General features: G+C 47.8%; 1 protein-coding gene across 2 annotated transcripts in view; it reads left to right on the top strand.

The window, feature by feature from the left end:
* FGD1 (FYVE, RhoGEF and PH domain containing 1) overlaps window positions 1–14556 on the top strand; it is a 96943-nt gene that overhangs the window by 64963 nt on the left and 17424 nt on the right. For both annotated transcript variants that reach the window (XM_033921699.1, XM_033921709.1), the window contains exons 6-9: window positions 10337–10485; window positions 11965–12121; window positions 12226–12364; window positions 12652–12710. In XM_033921699.1, coding sequence (XP_033777590.1) covers window positions 10337–10485; window positions 11965–12121; window positions 12226–12364; window positions 12652–12710 — 504 coding nt within the window. The remainder of the gene's footprint in view (window positions 1–10336; window positions 10486–11964; window positions 12122–12225; window positions 12365–12651; window positions 12711–14556) is intronic.

Here is a 14556-nt window from a genome sequence, read left to right on the forward strand (position 1 = left end):
ATCTATGCAGATTATACCGTTGGAACGCAAGGGTCTGCTCCGCTCTTTGATGAAGTAGAGTCTCAATACGGTCACGTATAGTCTTGTATTCCTGTCGCTCCTTATCCGAGAGAGAGGAGATATGAGCCCTGCGAAAACCATGCAGCTGTCTCGTGAGTGAGAGAAGCTCAGCGCCCCGGGCCTTGCGTTTAGCCGCAGTGTATGCAATCACATGCCCCCTCAGGACTGCCTTGGAAGCATACCAATAAGATATTGGTCCAATATCTGGGGTGTCATTTGTAGCCTGGTAATCCGCCCAACGTGCCCGAAGATACGTCCGGAATTCCCGGTCTTGGTACAGGTGTAAAGCCATTTTCCAAGAGGAGGCCTTCCTGCCAGCTGCCAGTGTCAGTGTAAGATCCACAGTAGCATGATCCGAGATCGTGGAATCCACTATCTCCGATCTAGTAGCCCTGGAAAACAGCCGTTGGTCTAGTAGTATATAATCCAGGCGGGCATATACCTTATGTACATGAGAGTAAAAAGTAAACTCCGAGTCATATGGGTGTAGTGTCCGCCATACATCCACCAGACCTAAATGCTGCATCAGGAAGCCCACCCCTTTATTATCGTGATCCCTCAGACTGCTCCTGGGAGGTCTGCAATCCACCCCCGGGTCTGCAGTGATATTCATGTCCCCCCCCAGGACCACCTGATAATCCGGGTAAGCCGAAATTAGGGAGAGAACAGAGGAGAAAAATTTATGACAGTAAGAGTTGGGGGCGTACAAATTACAGAGTAACAATTTTAAACCCCAAAGTTCCCCCAGCACAAGTACATATCTCCCCTCCCGATCGGTCAATTGTTTATGCAAGGTAAAAGGTAGTCTCTTGTGCAACAGTATCGCCACCCCGCGTTTCCTGCCCCCGGAGGAAGAGGAGTAAACATCCCCAACCCAATTTCTTCGCAACTTAGAGTGTTCGATCTGAGTGAGGTGGGTCTCTTGCAGGAACGCTACTTCCGCATTCAAATGTCGCAAGCTGGTAAGAATACGGGATCTCTTTACCGGGGACCTGATGCCATCGACATTAAAGGTTACAACTCTTAAATCAGCCATAACAGTGAGAGAGTAGCTCTATGCAGCACAACAATCCAGAAGGAAACACCCCTCCCAAAGAGTATAAACTCATCCATTCTCCACCAGCCAAATACATATTCGTCCAATACAAAAAGAGTAAGTGGGCCCAGGCGAAGCCTCCCAGCTAAGCTTCGCTGTCCCTGATATCTCAGTGCCCTCCAGACCCACCCCCCAGACCCCCACCCTTCCCCCCTGCTCGCTCATCCCATACACAACCACACTCTCCCATTCACTCCCCCCCCCTAAACTCTCCCTCCACCCTTCCCCCCCCATTCCTGCCCCCCAGGCTGATCCCATCCCATCAGCATACAAACCCATACAGTTCCCCCAACCTGCCCGGAGCCCTCCCCCCCCCCCACCCACTGAACAATACTCCTAACATATAGTCCCCGCAGTGAATGCAAAAGCAGGAAGTTAAACACAAACAGTGAACAGTGAATAGGTGATACCAAGAAGTCCAAGAAAGTGCTCCAGAGCTGCCGCATGCCCCTTCGTAAGGAGTCCCCTCCAGCCAGGGCGGCCCGCACCAAGATCAAAGAGAGTCAATCAAAGGTTAGTGTAGCCGGCGGAGATACAGGAGTCCACTGGAAAGACGCAAGCACCACTGCCCCTCAATGCCAAGCGCGTATCACTCAGGCACTCCAGCCGCTCTGATTCGGGAAACATATCCAAGTCGAGGAAAGGAGCTCCACCACTGCAATGGCGGCTTGGTCCCACGGGTCTGCGGAACGCTCAGGGGATAAAGTCAATAGGACTCCAGCACAGCTCCCAGGAGTACTGAGCCGCATCTGCAGGTGAGCCGCAAAGCAGCCACTTCCGGTTTAGGGTAACATTAGGCAGGTAAAGTTGCCAGAAACGCCCTGGCCTCCTCTCCGCTGTTAAAGGTGAGAGTTTTGCCCTCGTGCCAGACTCGGAGCTTCGCCGGATAGACCAGCGCGAATTTAACTCCTCTGTTGTGAAGGTCAGTGCAGGAGGGCGCCATAAGCTTGCGTTGGGCCGCCACCCGCACAGAGTAATCATTGAATATAAGCACTCGGGATCCGTTGTAATCCAAGGTGCCCGCCTTTCGGAAGGCCCGGAGTAGGAGTTCTTTTTCCCTCCAGTTAGAGTAGCGGGCTATGGCGGTCCTCGCCCTACCCCCCTCCAGAGGTCGATTTCCAATGCGGTGCGCCCGTTCGCAGGCGAAGGCCTCCGCTCCCCCCGACAGATTCAAGGTCTCAGGGAGCCATTTGCTGAAAATCATGTAGAGGTCCTGGTCACTCACCGTCTCCGGGAGCCCGACCAGCCGCAGGTTGTTCCGTCGGCTCCTATTCTCCTGCTCCTCTAGGGCCGCCTGCAACTCCCGAGACGTCCGCGTGAGTTCTTCCACCTGGGCCGTCAGCGTCACACACGTGTCCTCCTGGTCGGACACGCGCTGCTCTACCTCTGTTAGGCGTTGGCTGTGGGAATCGAATTTCTCGTGCATTTCATCCACCGCTGATTGAATTTTATTCAGTTTATCTGCCAGCGCCGCCGTGACCGACCGCGTGATGTCTGTGATCCAGTCGCCAGCGGGGATAGTGAACGTGGCCTGCTCCGCCGCCATCTTGGAGGGGGTAAGAGAGGATCTGTCCCGGGCGCCTTTCGTCGCTTTTATGGGCATGCCCCGTGCCGCAACAGTCGCTCCCGTGGACCAGGAAGGGAAAAAGCAGTCTGTTGGTCCCCGGCCCCCCTGCTCGGTTCTGCCTTGGGGACGCTGAAAGGCCTGTAGTGCCCGTCACTGTGAGCGGGGGTACGGTGAGAGCTCTCCGGCGCGCGACCACCCAGGCAGGCAGCACCACGTGGCCCCCCCCCCGCCTCTGCTTTCTCCCCCGAAGATGAGCACAAAACTGGGTGGAGATCCCCTTCCTACCTGCTCGTTTCTGCCGCGGGGACTCAATATAATTAATATGTGTGCCGGGCTTAGCGGGGGTGAGGCCGGGTGTGTCCGCCACGCGGCCTTCCAGGCAGGCAGCACCACGTGACCCTCTCGACGCCGCAGTCGCCCCCAAGGACCAGGGATAGAGAGGCGGAGTGTCAGTCCCCGTTCCGCCTGCTCGTTTCTGCCGTGGGGTCTTAAAATCTTCGGCAGGAGCGCCGAGGCTAGCGGGGATGAGGCCAAAGTTCACCGCCACGCGGCCGTCCAAGCTGGTAACACCACGGGACCCCCCCGCCGCCGCAGTCACTCCCGATGAGCAAAAAAGTAACAAATAGAAAAGCGGGGTGTCAGTCCCTGTCCCGCCCGCTCGTTTCTGCCGCGGGGACACGAAGGAGTCGGTAGTTTGGCCGGTTTTATCAAGGGTGAGGCAGGAGCTCTCCGGCGTGCGACCGCTCAAGCAGGCAGCATCACGTGACCCCCCCCGAAGGCCTTTCTTGGGGTTCTTGCTACACACAGCAGGTTAGTACTACATTGTTCTCAATGTTTTCTGAGTTGCCTTTGTGCCTGTTTATCACTTGTTAATATTTTGCAAAGCAAATCAGTTCATGAATTACTTCTGTTGATGGAGATTCTTCTCTGTACCCCTTGTCATGGATTTGTTTAGGTGTGTTGCTTGGCTTTGGGACTTAACTGGATTTGTTTACAAGCTCTCAGGATAAGGAGGGTGGAGCATGTGCTCAGAAAAGTTGTGGATTTCTGCAATACCCAGACTGTGGGTTGGATTGAACACCTAGAGAGGCATAATCAAAAGAAACATCTAAGTCCAGTTTGCACATATGGCGTTAGTTGCTCAAAGTCAGCAGCAGCAGCAAAATGTCCAATCTCGAAAAGTATGTCCAAAACCCAGACCGCCACTACATCTATCTTTTATACCACATTCTTGACCAAAAAATTTGTCCAAGCCCCAAATGCCCAGAACAAGACCTTTTAGATGTGGGTTGCCCAGTTCCTCCTGCCCTGAAGCCGCCCCCTCCACCCCCCCCCGAATGTCCGCAACAGGAGAAGTGCCCAATTCCTTCTGCAGCCCCTCACCAAAACATCCTAGTCCCTCCTGATTATATGCCACATCTCGTTAAATTTTCTAATAATCTATCTTTGAACCTAAGAAACAATGATAGAAACATAGAACATGACGGCAGAAAAGGTCCACGGCCCATCTAGTCTGCCCACACTAATGACCCACCCCCTAACTACCTCCATGAAGAGATCTCACATGCCAATCCCATCTTTTCTTAAAATCTGGCACGCTGCTGGCCTCAACTACCTGTTAGAAACATAGAAAAAAGTGGCAGAAAAGGGCTATAGCCCACCAAGTCTGCCCATTCCAAGTATCCCCCCCCCTGAATTCACTCCCTTAAAGATCCCACGTGAGTATCCCATTTTCTCTTAAAATCCGCCACGCTACTGGCCTCAATCACCTGCAGTGGGAGTCTGTTCCAATGATCCACCACTCTTTCTGTGAAGAAGTACTTCCTGGAGTCGCCATGAAACTTTCCTCCCCTGATTTTCAGTGGATGCCCTCTGGTGGTCGAGGGTCCCATGAGCCAGAAGATATCATCCTCCGACTCTATACGTCCCGTGATGTACTTGTACGTTTCAATCATGTCTCCCCGTTCTCTTCTTTCCTCAAGTGAGTATAGTCGCAATTTTTTTAGTCTTTCTTCGTACGTGAGATCCTTGAGCCCCAAGACCATCCTGGTGGCCGTTCGCTGAACCGACTCGATCCTCAGCACGTCCTTTCGGTAGTGTGGTCTCCAAAATTGAACACAGTACTTCAAGTGAGGCCGCACCATGGATCTGTACAACAGCATCATGACTTCAGGTCTCCTGCTGACAAAACCTCTGCGGATACACCCCATCATTTGTCTTGCCCTGGAGGAGGCCTTCTCCACTTGATTGGCAGCCTTCATGTCCTCACTAATGATCACCCCTAGATCGCGTTCCGCCGTGGTCCTAACCAAGGTCTCCCCATTTAGTACATAAGTTCTACGCAGGTTTCTCTTACCCAGGTGCATTATCTTGCATTTTTTAGCATTGAAGCCTAGCTGCCAAGTAGCTGACCATCTTTCTAACAGCAGTAGGTCGTGTGTCATATTATCAGGTAATAAGCTTTTGCCTACTATGTTGCAAAGTTTTGCGTCGTCGGCAAACAGTGAGACCCTTCCTTTAAGTCCTTGCGTCATATCTCTTATGAATAAGTTAAATAGAATCGGGCCCAGGACTGAGCCCTGCGGCACTCCACTGATCACGTCCGACGCTTCGGATGGGGTACCGTTCACCACCACCCTCTGAAGTCTACCGTTCAGCCAATCCCCAACCCATGTAGTTAGGGTGTCTCTTAATCCCATCGATTTCAGCTTGTTCAAAACCTTCGGTGAGGGACGCTATCAAATGCTTTACTGAAGTCCAAATATGCCACGTCCAGTGACTCTCCGGCGTCCAGTTGTCTAGTAACCCAGTCAAAAAAGCTAATCAGATTAAATTGGCATGATCTACCCTGGGTGAACCCATGTTGTTGTGGATCACATAGGTTTTCTTCGTCTAGGATTGTGTCAAGATTCCGTTTGATCAGTGTTTCCATGAGTTTACACACTATAGACGTGAGACTCACTGGTCTGTAGTTTGCTGTCTCTGTCCTGCAGCCCTTTTTGTGGAGTAGGATTACGTTGGCGGTTTTCCAGTCCAAGGGGACTCTTCCTGTGCGAAGAGAAAGATTGAAAAGAACAGATAATGGTTCTGCCAGGACTTCACTTAACTCCCTGAGCACCCTGGGGTGTAGGTTGTCCGGCCCCATGGCTTTGTTTACTTTGAGTCTTGATGTTCGTTGTGGACGTTACTGGGCGTAAATTCGAAATCTTGAAACGGGTCTTTCTGGTTATCTCCCGTCTGAAACTGTGGACCAGCTCCCGGTGCTTCATGGGTGAACACTGAACAGAAGTATTCGTTTAGTAGTTCTGCCTTGTCAGAATCTGATTCCGCAAAGTTACCGTCCGATTGCTTCAGACTTTCTATCCCATCTTTGTTCCTTTTCCTGTCACTAATATAGCTAACGAAAGATTTATCCCCCTTCTTAATTTTCCGTGCTAGCTATTCCTCCATTCGGAGTTTGGCCTATCTGACTTCTTTTTTGACAGCTTTAGATCTGTCTAGATAGTCCTCCTTCGCCCCCTGTTTTCCTAAATGTTTGTAGGTGATATATGCGTCTTTTTTCTGCTTAACTAGGTCTGAAATTTCTTTACTGAACCATTGGGGTTTTTTGTTTCTCCTGCATTTACTTGCTGTCTTTATGTATCAGTTTGTTGCTTCGTGTAGGATGGACTTCAGAGATGACCGCATATCCTCCACATTATCAGATTTTGCTTGTTTATGTAGCTCCTGGTGTACAAAATCTCCCATGCGGTTGAAGTCTGTGCTTCTAAAGTTGAGAACCCTTGTTGCAGTGTTTGTCTTAGGGAAACCTCTCTTGAGGTTGAGCCATACTATATTATGGACGCTGGAGGCCAGTGTATCACCTACTGAGACTTCCGTGACGCTATCTCCGTTTGTGAGCACTAGGTCTAGTATCGCCTGGTCCCTGGTGGGCTCCAATACCAATTGCTTGAGACATGCACCCTTTATGGAGGTTAGTATTCTTTTGCTGCTACCCGTAATCGCGGAAAGTGTGTTCCAATCTGCATCGGGCATGTTGAAGTCTCCTAGCATTACTGTGTCCCCGCGCAGTGTGATGTTCTCTATGTCCTCGATTAATTCCATGTCTTTGTCCTCCTGTTGCCTGGGAGGACTGTATATCACTCCAAGGTATAGGCATTTTTCATTCCCTCTGGCCAGGTTCACCCAGAGGGATTCCCCGGTGTATCTAACATCTGTGATTCTGGTAGCTTTGATGCTTTCCTTAGTGTACAGCGCTACACCTCCTCCCAATTTACCCTCTCGGTCGCAACGAAGTAGGTTGTACCCTGGTATAACCATATCCCATCCATGCGATTCCGTGAACCAGGTTTCGGATATCGCTATCACGTCAAGATCGGCGTTTGTTATCTCAGTCTCCAATTCTAGAATTTTATTGCCCAAGCTGTGTGCATTAACATACATAGCCCTCCATATTTGTGAAGATATTCCCTTATTAGGTGGTGTGGCTCCTAAATTATCATTGATAATACTCCCTGAATTATTGTGGATATCATTGGTACCTACCTTAGACTCGGTAGTGTGGGTGCGACTTGTCTCCTCAGGGTGGTTTCTTACTTCTCTGGGATATAAGTATGTACCCTCCCCCAACTTACCTAGTTTAAAGCCTCTGGAGCAGGCGGGCCAGTCGATGTCCAAATACGTTTCTACCTCTTCTAGTTAGGTGGAGTCCGTCTGGTCCTTGTAGTCCTTGGAGCGTCTCGCCGTGGTTTAGGAATCCAAAGTTCATTTCTATGCACCATTCTCGTAGCCATTCGTTAGTCTGTTGTGGAAGATTATTCCAGCGATCAACCACCCTTTCGGTGAAGAAATATTTTCTGGTGTCGCCATGAAATTTCCCACCCCTGATTTTCAACGGATGCCCTCTTGTTGCCGTGGGTCCTTTAAGGAAAAAGAGATCCTCTTCCACCTCGATATGGCCTGTGACATATTTAAACGTCTCAATCATGTCTCCCCTCTCTCTGCGTTCCTCGAGTGAGTACAGCTGCAACTTACCCAGTCGTTCCTCATACGGGAGATCCTTGAGACCTGAGACCATCCTGGTGGCCATTCGCTGAACCGACTCAACTCTCCGCACATCTTTTTGATAATGCGGCCTCCAGAATTGTACACAGTATTCCAGATGGGGTCTCACCATGGATCTGTACAACGGCATTATTCGGGCTTACGGCTGACGAAACTTCTACGGATACAGCCCATGATTTGTCTAGCCCTGGATGAAGCTTTCTCCACTTGATTGGCAGTCTTCATGTCTTCGCTAATGATCACCCCCAAATCACGTTCTGCTACAGTCCTTGCTAGGATCTCACCATTTAGGGTGTAAGTCCTGCATGGATTTTTGTCGCCAAGGTGCATGACCTTGCATTTTTTGGCATTGAAACTTAGTTGCCAAGTCTTTGACCAATGCTCCAGCAGGAGTAAGTCCTGCGTCATACTGTCGAGCATTGAGCTTTTGTCGGGCACTGTGCTATCATCTGTTGTGCAGTTGCCTACTATATTGCATAGTTTGGCGTCATTGGCGAATAATGTAATTTTACCTCGAAGCCCCTCAGCCAAGTCTCTTATGAAGATATTAAATAGGATCGAGCCCAAGACCGAGCCCTGCGGCACTCCGCTGATCACCTCCGTCGTATCGGAGAAGGTACCGTTTACCATTACCTTCTGAAGTCTACCTCTAAGCCAGTCCCTAACCCATGCAGTTAATGTTTCACCCAGTCCCATCGAACCCATCTTGCTCAATAACCTGCGGTATAGGACGCTATCAAACGCTTCGCTGAAGTCCAAGTACACGACGTCCAGGGACTCCCCTATATCCAGCTTTCTTGTTACCCAGTCAAAGAAGCTGATCAGATTTGATTGGCAGGACCTTCCCTTCGTAAAACCATGTTGATGGGGATCTCATAGATTCTCCTCGTTCAGGATCGTATCCAATTGGCGTTTGATTAGTGTTTCCATAAGTTTACTCACTATCGATGTGAGATTCACCGGTCTATAATTCTCAGCCTCCGTCCTGCATCCCTTTTTGTGGAATGGAATGACGTTAGCCATTTTCCAATCCAACGGGACTCTTCCTGTACTTAGGGAAAGATTGAAGAGCACAGATAACGGTTCCGCCAGGACGTCACTCAACTCCCTGGGGTGTAGTTTGTCCGGTCCCATAGCTTTGTTCACCTTGAGTCTTGATAGCTCCTCGTAGACACTGCTGGGCGTAAACTCGAAATTTTGAAACGGGTCTTCCGAGTTTTCCCTCGTCGGCAGCTGAGGGCCGGATCCCAGTGTTGAAGACCGAGCAGAAGTATTCATTTAAAAGTTTGGCTTTGTCAGAGTCCGATTCTACATAGTTCCCGTCGGGTTTCCTAAGGTGTACTATCCCATCTGTGTTTCTTTTTCTGTCACTAATATACCGGAAGAAGGATTTATCGCCCTTCTTGATGTTCTTCGCAAGGTTCTCTTCCATTCGGAGTTTGGCCTCTCTGACTGCCGTTTTGACCGCTTTTGACTTTGCCAGATAGTCTTCCTTGGATTCTCGCTTCCCTGATTGTTTGTAGAGGATGAACGCTCTTTTCTTCTTTTTTATGAGGTCTGAGATCTTCGCAGAGAACCACTGTGGTCTATTGTTTCTTCGCCGTTTACTTACTGATTTGACGTAGCGGTTGGTTGCTTCGTGTAAGGTTGATTTCAGAGTTGACCACATTACCTCTACATTATCTGTTTCGGCATGGTTTTGCAGTGCCCGATGGACGAAATCTCCCATGCTTTCGAAGTTTGTGCCCTTAAAGTTGAGGATCTTGGTTGATGTGCTTGACTTAGTGAAACCTTTCCTGAGGTTGAATCATATCATGTTGTGGTCACTGGAGGCCAACTTATCGCCTACCGAGACCTCTCTGACACTTTCTCCGTTGGTGAGTATTAGGTCTAGTATCGTCCGATCCCTAGTAGGCTCTAATACTATTTGTCTGAATCTCGCTCCCTTTATAGAGGTTAATGCTTCCTGCTGCCGCTGGTCGTAGCAGAAATATTGTTCCAATCCACATCAGGCATATTGAAGTCATTCCAATCCACATCAGGCATACTTTTTGGTATCCAGTCATAGAACTTTTAACTCCACATGGGCATATCGAGCAGAAAAACCGTGAAAAGCATTATCAACAAATATTAACTAGCAATCTAATCTTAAATGTTTCAAAAAAGACTTAAAGATCAATCTATTTCATGAATTTGTTACCAATAATTCCTAAATATTGTAACACTAGTTTTTAATTTGTATCACCATAATTACTTATGTAAACCGCTGTGAACTTCATGGAGATATTGGCAGTATACAAATAAAAATTGTATTGTATTGAAAGAAGATGCATTGATGTTGACTTATGTTCGTAGTCTATAACAGAGTCTTGGTGCCAAAATGCCATTGTAGAACTGGAGCTCAGCACATGGCATGAAGACACAGTTATAGAATTCTCCCTGTGCCTGTAATTGCGAAGGTCATATCTTGTGTGTGTGTGAAAGAGAGAGTTCTGCGTGTTTATGCACACACTTCTTTCTTTTCAGCCTTGTCCTTTCACTCTCTGCAGGTGTTCTGTGCTCGATTGATGGAGGAAGCCCGTAATAAAAGCTCCTTCCCTGTGGAGGTGGTGATGGGAATCTTTTCCAACATCTGCTCCATCTACTGCTTCCATAAGCAGTTTCTGCTGCCTGAGCTGGAGAGGCGCATGCAGGAATGGTGAGAGGGAAGTGGAGGGAGGGAGCACCTAACCTAAAGGATTGGTGAGGGGAGTGGAAGGGAGCACAGGACGGATCCGTTGGGTTTGGGGTAATTTTTGTAGAGCTGCATATTTTATAGGTTTCCGATAGAAGAAGAAACCTGAGCAGAGACATGAACTCAGCTCTCCAGTTATTAACAAGAGGTAGAAACATTCCATCTCTTTCTCCAGGACAACACAGGGCAGTCAAGGTTTTGCTGTGGAGGGGAGGGATTGGGTGCTCAGCACATACCAATAAAAATAGGCCTGGCTTTTGCTTGCCAATCTATGAAAAACTTTTGAGATTGAAAGTGCCTTGCAGGGCATAGAGGGACCCACCTAGGACTTGTGCAATTTTCCCTGGTGTCATATTGACTGGATTGGATGAGGAAAGCCAGAAGATTTGTTGGCACAGGTATATTCCAGAGCTAAAGCCTGTGTGTATGTGGCATCTGTGGCCGCTGCTTTCTTGACTCTGTGCCTGCAGTGTATCGAGCATATGGAGTACAGATCAGTTTGCTGCTGGTTGAACCACACTTGGCTACCATTTTGTGTCTGAAGCTATCATTTACATTCTGTGTTAAGTACATATCAGACTCCTTCCAGCAATCAACTGCTGTGTAAGAAAACAGCCCTCCTTCTCCCCAGTTTCCTTTGCTACCTATCCATTCGTCCTGCAGTCTGGTGCTGTGGTAGAAACAGCAGTGATTACAACTGTATAATGAAATGATGGGGAAAGAGAAGGGGAACAAAAGAAACTCGTAGCCACCTGATTCCTGCTCTGACAGTCCTAGAGACTCAGTTTGTTCTGCATATTCTAGGGTTACAATATGGCTCCAGAAAAAAAGAGAAAGCAATGGAAGTAAGGAAGATGGATAAAAACATCTGAAAGCAATGGATGTAAACTCATATGTCTCAATCCGTCCTCCTTTTTCTGGAAACACATGGTAACTCTAGCCTGTCCAGCCCTGAGGTTTAATCAGTTCTGTTGAATCAAGTATGTGTGTGTAGCCCAGGAACAGGGACTCCTGGGGTATTGCAGGATATACTATGCCAAAACTGCATCATACTTGAAGCTTTCTTACCAAACCAGGAATATAGCAGCCAGTGTTGCTTATTTTGAGCATAAGAATTTCTGATGTGGGGTTAGCAGATGTTCTCAAGGATAAGAGCTCAGGAGCGGCAGTGGGTGGGTGGATGGATGGATGGATGGATGCTTCCCTGTGGAATAGTGGTAGTGAATAGATGAATGTTTCCTGAGGAATGATCAGGAATGGGGATGGATGCATGAATGCACCTCTGAGGACCAAGAACTCATGGACATGGGTGAAATCAGGAATAAGCTTGTAAAGTGTGACTGTATGGAGGAAGATCTCTCCCCCACCCCTCCCCACACACACTTTACTGGGAGGGGCTCTCCTCCAGCAGGTGTTGATATTGCTGTTCTTCCATGTTTGTAGGGACAGTAACCCCCGCATCGGGGACATCCTGCAGAAGCTGGCTCCCTTTCTGAAGATGTATGGAGAATATGTGAAGAACTTTGACAGGGCTATGGAGCTGGTTAACACCTGGCTGGAAAGATCATCTCAATTCAAGGTTATTGTGCATGATGTGCAGGTGAGGAGGGAGGAAAAGAGAGATGGGGGTGGGAGGAAATTGCTGCCACCAGGAGCTGTACAGTCTTGACCATTGCCTCAGTGTGTATATGGCTGTGTTTTCAGAGGGAGGAGGCCTGTGGGAGCCTGACCCTGCAGCACCATATGCTGGAGCCAGTACAGAGGATCCCACGCTATGAGCTGCTGCTGAAGGACTATCTGCTGAACCTGCCTCAGGATTCACCTGACCGCGGAGATGCCGAGAGTGAGAACCTTTCCACTAAAGGGGGATAGGGAGGAAAAGGAATGATGCAATATAGCTGAATCTCTGTCCTAGAGAGGGGGCTCGTTTGACCTTTGTACATTCTCTCCTGGCACCGACTTGTTTGTGTCCTGACGTGGCACTGGGTATCTGTTCCAAGGCTGCAGGTCAAGAGGACAAAAGGCCTAGCATGCATTGGGAATGTAATGTTAAAATCCGGTCTGGCGTGGGAAGACTCTGGTGGCATGGTGATCCCAGGAACTAACATTTCCTTCTTTTCTGCTATACAGAGTCCTTGCAGCTGATTGCAACAGCAGCAGAACATTCCAATGCAGCCATACGCAAGATGGTAAGATGTGTGAGGGCGATGGAGTTGCAGTGGTAGGGATTTAGGAGGGCACCTGCAGTTAAGGGATGAGGCTTTCTGGTGATGCTTCAGTGGAACTGCTCTGCTCTTCCCAGCACTGTCCCTGTGCAATATAGAGTATAAAGTCATTTTGGTATGTGCAGGGATCCTGCAGGTGTAAAGTGATGGATGGAATGCAGGCCATGTTCTGTTGCTAATAGGTTATGCAATAATGTGAAAAAACTCCCAAAAGGAGAAGAGTCCCTATGAAAAAATACAGAAGAGGAAGTAGGGGAGAATCAAGTTTAAAAGGCAGAACATGGAAACATTGGCGTAAAAGTTTTATTATATTATAATAAAAAATACAGTAATAAAATAAGCTGCCAGGTCTATATAAAACAAATCTACCCCCACAAAAAAAACCCCACAAAAAAACACCCCAAAACCAGTAGGAGTTCAGAAAAAGGACTCAGCACTGCCATATTTCAGCTCAAATGCCTGTATCAGGAGCTAGAAAAGTCTGAATGGTTTTAAACACAAGCAACCCAAAAATTGGGGTGCCAAATAAAAATTCATTTGCTAGAAAACTAAGGGCCCCTTTTACAAAGTGGCAATAGCAAATCCTGACGTGGCAAATATGATGCAGCCCATTGGAATTGAATGGGCTGCATTGCATTTGTTGCATGAGAATCACTACCACGGCTTTGTAAAAGGGGCCCTATATATTAATAGTCAAAAATATGCAAGTGGAGAAAATATGAATTTGATATATTTTCCAAACATTTAAAGATTCTTCAAAAAATCTTTTGTTTAAATATATATTAAAAAATAAATTATGATTGTGCTCTGAGCACAGCTACATAATTTTAAAATATATTTTTAAACAATTTTTTTAAGTATTTGTATATGTTTGAGAAATATATATATATATAAAATAAATTAATGCTTTCTCCACTTGAATATTTTTTTTTCTAAACACAATTCTGTTACATAAACACAGGGGTCTGCACGTTAGGTGATTAAATCCTGCTCACAAACTGTTTGCAGAAGGGTGTCAATCACATCTTTCAGCTCCTCCTACTTCACCAGTGGCGTATAGTGCCCTCTCCAGTTTTTCCTTCTGCACACAAACTGAGAAGTTGTGATCTGTTTGCTTTTTATTATTTTTGGATATTCCATTTCAGGAGGCTTTGTTGCCAAGAGGTGCCCATTTTTGGGGCTGCTTTGACTAGGTGAGGACACAGACTCCACAAGGCGGGCTGAAACTCACAGGGCAACCCCTAGGTGTACCTGTTTGAGCCAGCCTGCTTTGTATTACTTCGAGGAATGGGGTCTGTTCCCCTGGGAGCTGGCTTGCTTTCTGATTATCAGAGGCTTGAGCGCAGGCTGTGGGGTCCCTGTGTGAATCCCTTTGGGTTTTGGGGAAGCGTCTGCATTTTGATCTCCCTCCATTGCGCCATAAAGGTCTCTAGGGGTGGAGTCTTTAGTTGGCATTTATCTGACTACCAACCCGAAGATCTCCAGTTGTGGAATATTTCTTACAAAGATTTGAAACAGTAAGTCCTCCCATTCAGTCAGGCTGCAGCAAAGCCTACACAGGCAGGCATCAGCAAAGAACACTGAGTACAGCCCATTATTCCCTCTGGGGAAAATCATGGAGGTCTGCAAAATGTTAATTTTAGGGGTTTGGGGGACCAAAGCTAGGGTCCCCCTCCTCCAAAACCCCTTTCCCTGAATTTTTTTACCTTCAGGGGAGCTCGCATGACCATTTTTGTTACAAATTCACTGGCGGTGGCCATTTTGAAATTTAAATGATCTTTTATTTTAAAGCCTCCATCTGCCTCAGAAC

Source organism: Geotrypetes seraphini, chromosome 1 (assembly GCF_902459505.1).
Source record: "Geotrypetes seraphini chromosome 1, aGeoSer1.1, whole genome shotgun sequence".
Taxonomy (NCBI): Eukaryota; Metazoa; Chordata; class Amphibia; order Gymnophiona; family Dermophiidae; genus Geotrypetes; species Geotrypetes seraphini.